General features: G+C 36.1%; 1 protein-coding gene across 1 annotated transcript; it reads right to left on the bottom strand.

Moving 5' to 3' along the window:
* Positions 1-1,381: 1,381 nt before the first annotated feature.
* Positions 1,382-6,813, bottom strand: EMC7 (ER membrane protein complex subunit 7; the record flags this gene model as incomplete). Its single annotated transcript, XM_010017619.1, has 4 exons — positions 1,382-1,855; positions 3,964-4,044; positions 4,578-4,716; positions 6,694-6,813. Coding segments are annotated over 4 exons (493 nt in total), but the record flags the coding sequence as incomplete, so codon positions are not given.
* Positions 6,814-9,748: the final 2,935 nt, after the last annotated feature.

Below are 9,748 nucleotides of genomic sequence, written 5' to 3'. Positions count from 1 at the left end.
TTGTTTAGTATTTTCATTGACGATCTGGATGAGAGGATCAAGTGCACCTTCTGTACATTTGCAGATGATACCAAGTTGGGTGGGAGTGTTGATCTGCAGAAGGATAAGGCGGCTCTGCAGGGGGATCTGGACTGGCCGGATCAACAGGCTGTGGCCAGTGGTATGAAGCTCAATAAGGCAAAGTGCTGGCTCATGCACTTGGGCCACAACAACCCCATGCAACGCTACAGGCTTGAGGAAGAGTGGCTGGAAAGCTAAAACTACCTGAAAGGAGGTTGTAGTGGGGAGGGGGTCGGTCTCTTCTCCCAGGTGACAGGACAAGAAGAAACAGCCTCAAGCTGTGCCAGGGGAGGTTTAGACTGGATATTAGGAAAAATTTCTTCACTGAGAGGGTGATCAGACATTGGAACAGGCTGCCCAGGAGAGTGGTGGAATCAGTGTCCCTGGAAAACGTGTAGACAAGGCCCTTAGTGACATTGTGGACTTGGCAGTCTTGGGATAAAGGCTGGACTTGATGCTCTTAAAGGTCTTTTCCAACCTAGCTGATCCTATGATTTTGAAACATAATTTAAAAGACTAGTGGGATTTACCTTCCTATTGTACTTCTAGATTTCTTTAATTTTTAAAATTTTGTTTTGTATTTAGCCTCAGATCAGACTACTGATAAGGTGAACATATGAACAGATCATACCACTGACAAGGTGAACATATGAACAGATCATACCACTGATAAGCACACAGAAAACAGTAAGAACCAGAAGTTTTGCAGAAGTGATAATACATGTGATTTAGAAAGGAAACATTGAAGATAAATGTGCACCATGTCATATAGATACCTTGGATTCACAACTAACCGGACAAAGCTTAAAAGACTTTCTGATGCACGATATTTTGCCTTCCCCTCCACCAAAGAGTTTTAGCAGAATGTAGATCAGAATTAAAACTGTGTAATAAAAAGTGGAAAGTCCTTTAACTGAAGTGTACAGGCAGCAAACAATGTAAAATAAAATTATTTTATATGTAACATATGAAAACCTGACAAAGCAAATTACTTAGTAAACCCATGGCTCAATTTTGAAAGGATTTGTTAATTTCAGAACTCAACAGCAAGTATAAAACATTAAAAATAATCTTAAGACTAAACTGAAAGGGGAGATTTAGATTAGATATTAGGAAAATGTGATGAGATACTGGAACAGGAAGCCCCGTTCCTGGAAGTGTTCAAGGCCAGGTTGGACAGGGCTTTGAGCAACCTACCCTAGTAGAAGGTGTCCCTATCCATGGCAGCGGGGGTGGAATTGGATGATCTTTAAGGTCGCTTCCAACCCAAACCATTCTGTAAGTCTGTGATTCACTTCTACTATCTTCAAAAAAAATTTATACATTGTCTTATGATTAAGACATTTATTACTGTTTAGCACATCATATAATTTATAATAATTCTCTACAGAACAATATAGTTAATTCAGCGTCATCAATAACTTTATACAGATACAGTATTGAAGCCATGTCCTCTTTTGCTTACTGTCAAGTACAAAACAGCTTATATAGACTAAAAAAAGCTACACACCACAGTTGTAGCATACCATATTGTGTGCCTGATTAAAGTTTACAGTAGTGGCTTTTTGATCTTTCAAGACAAATAAACATGATACCACATAACAAAGAGTTGTGCAAACTCAGGCTTAGGATGAAGACTTAACTACCTCCTTTTTCCAGAACTACTCTTCCCTGCTTTACTGCTGCTACTACCACTCTTGCTGGAAGATTTTGAAGAGAAAAGTCTTGTCATGAATTCAGAGACATCTGGCAGCTCATGGTTGGAATTCAGCATGTTCATTGACTGCTCCATTTCCTGCATGCAAAGATTAGATAATCTTAATAGCTTGTAACAGTTCTGGCTGTTTCTAAGGCATCAGTTAAAAGATCGTATCAGGAAGATGTCAAATTTTCACAAATATCATTTTACTATTTGTTGTTTTCTAGGGTACATATTGCTACATATTTTTATACAACCACAAGCAAATGCCCAGCTACATACACAAACACAAACCCCCAAAACTAAAAGCACTGGTGTACAGAAAAAGGTAACCATGTCTTAAGCAGTCTTACAGGGCAACCACCTGATTAAAAAAAAACCCAAAAACATCTAAAAGAAAAAAAAGCCATTTCTTATTTTTAGCATTACTTTCCTCCATTTTAAAATTTCAGCTTTTGTTAAGATGTTCATATCTGTGTTCTCATAATTTTCACATATTTTTGTGTATTCAAATTAGTGTTGTTTAGGCTAAATTCAACAAATCTTTGAAGCTGTTTGAAGGGATTAGACATTTTTATTGCCTTACTTTGTAACATCGAGCTATTAGTGTTTTCTTTTATTTCATGAAAGGAGGGATTTTAATATAACACCGTATATCCAGCTAAGCTTAATGTAACTTTTAGAGTTTAACAGAGTGGCTCTATGAGACAAATTAGTACAGTTTAAAACAAACCAATGAACCCTGAAGTACTTTTAATGCGTACAACAGCTGAACTGCACATCCACAATGTGATAATGCTTATAGTAATTGCCAATTTGGTGTGGGATTGTCACCGTGCTCTTCTAATTACCATTCAGAATGATACAGCTTGAACTGTTTTCAAGGTACAAATGAAGCAAGAGCCGTAGCCTATTACATCTATACTACATCTATACTTAATGCCTATACAACAAGCACGGTTACTAAATCATTAACTTTCTATATATAAAATACTGTGCTGATTCCATAAGGAAAAAACAAGCTAACTTGAAAAATACAATACGAGCCCATGCCCTCCACAGCAAACTGAAGTTGGATATACACTTAAGAATTTAATACCTGTTCATCTAGAGAATGCCATTACAACTGAGTTCTTAAAAAACTCCTTTCTATTCTTTAAAGATAATTTAAATTACAAACAAGAGTCCTTCAACTTAAAATTTTCCTTAACAAGTTGTATCAGTCAGCTAAGAACTAAATCATCAGAAGTTTTGATAGTTTGCCACTAGAACAGCCTGTCTGGTAAGCAGCATCAGATCAGTTAAAAAAGTAAGGAATAAGTGATTTTTTAAATAATTCAACTTTCAAAGTTCAGTCTGGTTTAAAGAACATGCCACAGATATCTAACATATCTTTGTAAGCATTTTTTAATCAAAATTAAAGCCAAAAGAGCGTTTCTTTTATATACTTCATATATATACTTTTTATATGTACTTTAAATTAAAAAAATAAAATACTCAGACACCTATAAAGTACTACTGAAGACAGTGGTCATTTAGAGGAAAAGGAGTTTAAATTAACCAAACCCTCAAAAAGCAGCCACCCATGACAGCTAAGGAATACTTCCAAAAATAAGAAAAGATTTAGCAAACACCTTGAATCTCCATTTTGTCCTAGCCTTCTGCTATTCGGCATTTTGCATGATGAAAGGACAATAGATAAGACAATTTAATGACATTAAGACTCCGTATCATATACACTACTGTGACATCTGGCTTTAACAGCCTTGCAAATTACGTGCTTTAGGTTGATGGATATGAGAACCCTGCATCATACACTTCTCCACGCACATGACGCTTATAAAATGATGTCTAAAAACGAAGTGCTAAATTTCAACATAGTACAGAAATACACTCAAAATTTATAGAAAAAAAAGCCTTTGAGGAATTGTATTTAATCACTCTAAAGAAACTCTGGAAAACACCATTCATACTGTGATGCTTTCAAAGCTGTCCCAAAGTATTTAATTCTGTGTTGTACTGTTTAACAGCTAATTCATGAGTCGAAAATGTTAGAATTCAGTGTTAGAACAGCAAATCTGTATTAATTGAATAAATTATTATTAAGACTTCCTTAGAAGTCCAAGTGGTTTTTTATTACTTTTCTGTACCTTAAAATCTCATTATCATTGTTCTCTCTGTCTGCATCAACTGAACATACTTACCCGTCTCATATCAGGGTCACTGGTGTTGACAACTTTAGGCAACAGCACAAATATCAGTAATGGAAGAACCATCATCATCACCTACACAGAAAACAGCAATTCTTTCTTCAGCTTATTTATTGCTCCAGACACTTTCAGACATACTGACATAAAGCTTTTAGGTAAACAGCCAAATTGTAGCACTCCTGCATTCTGAGTCAGTAACCCAGTAACAGTAATCCATTTGTCAGGAAAGAAACCTGATAAGAAAGTATTACGTTTTAAATAACAGATTTCAAAGTCAGACCATTAACGCAAATGCTTGCTATCTCTTTCAACTGCTGTAATCAGAATCTTGCAACATGTTGATCTCCACGCTAACAGCATCATGTTGTCAAAGGAACCAGACTGTGGGCTATTTTCAGAGGACATACAGTAACAGAGTAGGTATACAGGGGAGGAGATATCATAGAAAAACTTTCTATTTGTAAATAAGTAAAAAACAAACGAATAAAAGATTCCTTTCAGAAAACCATACACATCTTTTCTCAAATATTTTGTTCTCGGTTTTCTGAAGAACAGCTATATTTGCATCTTTAGCACACTTTTAACCTTTTTGTGTTGCCTGTACATACCATAGGGTTCATGAGGAAATCTGTCCATCCCCAAGATTCTCTCTTTATGAAGTATGAAGGAGGTCCAGAAGATTTCATCTGGAGGGGGTATGGCAGCCTGACAACTTCAGAGGGTTTAATATAATTCACGTATCTTGCCCTAACGAGCAAAATGTAAACAATTATAAATACAATCCAAACAAAGTCTCAGTAACAGCCTACAAACAAAACTATCTGCTAGGCAGTGTCAGCCAGGCTTCAGTTTTCGGAAGCTAATTTCTCTCAGCAGTGTACTTCATGGAATCAAATGATACTTTACCTTTTATCCAAGCTAGTTATTAAGCAGGCTGAAACTTGATATGGAAAACAGACCTGTCTATCAGAAACATCAGAACTATTTGTTTAGATGTGACTTCTGCAGAACATTTTCTCCCACCTTGGTAACAAGCAAGGAAAGGTACAATATTAAAGTACAGCTTTGAAAAGTACAGCATAGCTTTAACAGTGCGCTGTAGCTTAAAACAGAGTTTGCACAGGACAACAATTATTTATATATGAATATACTACCTTTACTAATGCTACCTTTACTAATACTACCTTTTCCCTAGGTGACTGACTTTGCATACTGAATCTCAGTCTTTATTACTTTATAAGGTCTTTCCATAGTCCTTCGTAGGGCCTAGTACTTAGTTACTTGGTACTATCATCTAACTTTGTCACTCTTCATCCATTTTTCATTATTTTTATTTACCTGCCTCATGCAATTCTTGGGATGACTTCTTCCCATTACAATTTCCTTTAATTTTCACCAAATGTTCATCCACAGGATTTCTTTCCCTCCTACCTTATGACTACTATTTTCTTCAAAACTTGAGGTTTTCAAGTATCCATACATATCCATTACTCATATGGTGTTTCCTCTTTCTAAGAATTCCAGTTTGTTTTCTTATTTTTAAGGCAGAACTTCCCTTAGAAAAGCCTGGTTGACATCCTCCCTGTGTATCACATTTTTTCATGCATCTCTCAACAGTATTCCTCACTATACTTTCTATCTGTTCGGCTGGTAGCAATGTCAAGCCAACTAGTACTTTACTCTGCAAATATATCCCAGTAATTTGCTTAACATCAAATTTTTTTACCTCTAGTCCTCGGATACCAAAACAGTGCTAAGTGAGAGGATATACACACCATTGTGTCTGTTTCACTGAGTTCCTTCCATATTTATTACCTATCAATTGTTGCCACTGAGATCTGCCTAACAAAGTACAAAACCAAAGATTTCATACTATTTCACAAAAAGATCTAAGCATAAATTGTGCTATTATTATTATTGCACTATTTGCACTGATTCAGTTTGAGATTTGAATTTTAACCTCTCCTAAAAATACTGCTGCAGTGTTCATACTCCCAACATGTAATGTGTCTTTTATACGATACTGTAAAAGATAAACCTGAAGTTAAAGCACTACATGGGTTCCTGTAAAAGAAAAATGAACTACAAACATGTTCATTTAAACACAACCACCTTATTAGACAGCCATTTTTCTGTCTTACTTACTGAATAGTGTGCAGTTACAGATGCACATTTATAGTTCTAAGGGATAAAGTATCCAGTCGTAATATTAAAACAAAAAAGCTAACAGAGGTGGAGAAATACTGCAGAAATACTGGCAACTACTAGCATTTGCCCGTAACTGTAAGGAGCATCTTATGGAGGTGTAACAGAAATATTTTAGATTTAGAATCAGAATGAATTGAAATGTTATTATGCCAAGTCTTAACAGAACATTTACTAAAAAAGAAAGGAAAAGGGGAAGAAGAAAAAAAACATATTGGCAAAAGTAGTTAACTGATTTATGTCTAGATTTTATTTCAGGATAGTTGTGTAAGAAAATAAAAGTAAACAAATTAGAACTCTTTTTAACCATTTCCTCTTATTTAAGGTCATAAATATGAAAGGAAGAAAGAAATCAAACTTTGGATTTTAAGAAATGTGATCCTAGAAGCAATGTTAAAAGCTGAAATACATGGTCTGAAATGAAACAACAGATCTACACTACTGTTTACGTTACTTTTTATACTGTGCTGTCAAGTATACTTAATAGATCAATTCAGAATCAAATCAGGAAAGGCTCACCTCATTTTGCCTTTTGAAGTTATGTCAACTCGCACAGGCTCAAATTTATGAGCTGGGGATATAACTTCCACTACGTAAGATCCTGAAGGTACATCATGAACCACAAAACTTCCATCTGTCCTGAAAAAAAACCAACAATGTTCCACTACATTTCAATACACTCCACCACACTAGAAGATGTGTTGTTTTTTTTTTTTTTTAAGAAGGAACTGTAGTAGTATCATTTCATATTATAAATCTTAATATAACAATAATGACCAAAAGGAAAATTTCAATCATTCAGCACTCATAATGTCAACCCCCTTAGGGTCATCAATGTGTGCCATAACAGTAATTGAAATTACCAGTTACCTTAAGGATTTTCTTATGCTCTCAAGCTATTGTCCTGCTGGAGGAATAATTTAATAGCCTAAATAAGATCTGAAATGGTTAGATTTCAGATACTCAAATGATGTCAGAATCCAGAATTCCTTCCTCCTTCCAGAATACAAACAATGAAGTTTACTTTGCTTCAGTACTTCTGCTGGAACTACAGGAAAAAAAAAAAACGAAAACAAACCAGCCTAAAAACTGACATCCTCCATAGTGTGGGTAGATATTAGAGATGACTTAAAACGCACAGAAATTGTGGTTTGTGCCTTTATTGCAAAACAGAGAATTTTACTTTTAATTGCTCCCTTTAGGACTAGCCCACGCTAGAAAGCTCTACCACAACAATAAGGAAACTATGAGCTCTGAAGATATATACAGAAGGGAATTTTAGACAGGCTGCTTTTATGTTAAAATATGAAGCTTTAATACTCAGTGAAAATTTTAGTAAAAGGATACTTGAAAGCTTCAGCACTGGTTGCCATAAAGTACAGAAGCATGTAGTTTCCCTCCTACATGCTTCCAGAAGTTCCCAGGAAGAAAAACTGTGTTCTCTTTCCTGATAGCTCTCCTAAAAATAAGACTCAAATTTAAAACAAAAAAGCTTTTCAAACGGGGGAAAAAAAATAGTCAGACCTCATACATTAGAAACTTGCATCAGGAAAACAAATAATGAACCCTCTTACCACTGAACCCTCAGAAAGAATTTTATCCTCATGTCCTTCACACAACTTACCTCTCTCAAAGATATACATCACTTAAGGACCTTCCCACCACAAAGACAGAAGCATATGAACAGCACTGTGTAGGTGGGTTTTACTAACAATGTGAACTCTTAAGAATGCTTACACTATCTTATATTGCAACTGCTATGTTGCCCTATGAATTCCCTTTTAATTTTTCATTAATTTGACAAAATCCAATTAGTTTGGTTTGGGTTTTTTTCTTAAAATTTATGTCTATGACTAAGCAACTTCTCACGTCACATATTGGTCTTCAGTACTGCCTTTCAGAAGTAAAAAACTTTCACTTTTATTACAGTGGGGAAACTAATCAGATTTATAAAAATGCTAGTACTAGAGAATGACTCTTGAAATACTCAGACGGCAACTTTGCTATGTCAAATGACATTTTTTCCTTTTTGATAACTGGAATGACAGCCATGTAATATATAATCAAAACCTGCCTGAGAGAGCGTGACAAAAGACGGTGATATATGTATCTTCTGGTATATCAAATACATTTAAATCACTGAAAGTGAAGGATCTTTCTACCGAGCCTGAAATACCAGCTATTTAAGTAAACTGATCTTCCTTCTAACACAGTTCTTACTAAAAGTGTACTGCCATCCAGTACTTATGCTCAATACATGTGACAAAAAAATCCTACTGAACATTAAAGCATTTTTGCTAAAATGTATACCATGTTTACGGTAGCACAAAATCAACAGGTATGCTTATCAAACTGAGTAACATATAATATTAACTGCTTGGCTTTAACTTATATCAAGATAATCTGATACACCCACAGACATATCAAATTAATGTAACTAACAGAGCTTGATACCTAGGTTACACTGTCATAAATATGGTATGCTCTTAACTATTTCCTCATATTTCAGACAACTCGAGTTCCAAGCACTCGGAAACTTACCAACCCCATGGTATTTATTAAATCAGGTCCTAAATATGGTGCCAGGCTCCCACAACTTGGTTGTATTGGCTTATCAGGTGCTACACTGACAAAATTCTTCCCAGTTTTGCGGAGTATAATCTGTTGTGTTAACCAACTGACAGTTCCTAGAGTCAAAGTTCAGTTCAACTTTTATTGCAGAGCAAATAAATGAAAATCACTGGTATCTATGACATGGTTTATTGTTATCTCACTTTTAATACATTTTTTGGAATTACCTTCTATTCTTGAAACTACAAGATTAGTTGAATTCTTAATTCTGGGGACATTTTCTGTCTTAGTATGTCTACATCCTTTGCTGATCTGAATATACCCACTAGCACCCAAGAAAGAATAAGCTAATGTGACTCTTTACAACTTCCAAATGCATTTGCATGAACTTGTGTGAAGTGGTAAAGCCATATGCCTTAAAATGGCTTCCACAGGTACAGCAAATAAATTTTTCACAGGTTCTCTAACAGGTAACTACAACAGCAACTTTCTGCCACAAACATTTCTCCAAAACGAGTGCATTCTCAGCTAAATAAGAGGATTTTAAAACAGAACAGCGATTTTCACCCACAAATGCCGAGCACACTGTACTCCAGTATTAAATGCAAACCTGTGTTCGGTTTGGTTTTTGTTGTTTTTTTTACTTAGAACTCAGTTTCAATTTTTTGACTGCTGAAAATCCAGCAGCCCTTGTCAATTATTTGGCTGCATCTGCAGGGGGCTGACGAAAATACCTACAGCGCGACAGGTTCCCACTACAGGCCTGGCTGTTTCTACCGCCTCCTAAGGCAAGACACAAGTGTACCAGTAAAGCCCAACTTGGAAGCGAGATGTTCATCTCCACAGCTGCGCGCTGCTAGCTGCGACAGGCCGCTAACTCGTGTGGAGCTGCCCCGGCCTCCCACGGTTGGCCGCCATCTTACGGCCGCGGCAGCAGAAAGGACACTAAGCGTGTCGGAGGCGGAGGGCACCTCCGAGCGGCACCCGCGGACGGGGCGACACC

This window comes from Nestor notabilis, unplaced genomic scaffold (genome assembly GCF_000696875.1).
Source record: "Nestor notabilis isolate BGI_N333 unplaced genomic scaffold, ASM69687v1 scaffold7377, whole genome shotgun sequence".
Taxonomy (NCBI): Eukaryota; Metazoa; Chordata; class Aves; order Psittaciformes; family Psittacidae; genus Nestor; species Nestor notabilis.
Note: the sequence above shows the minus strand (reverse complement) of the source record. Positions and strands in the feature narration are given on the sequence as shown.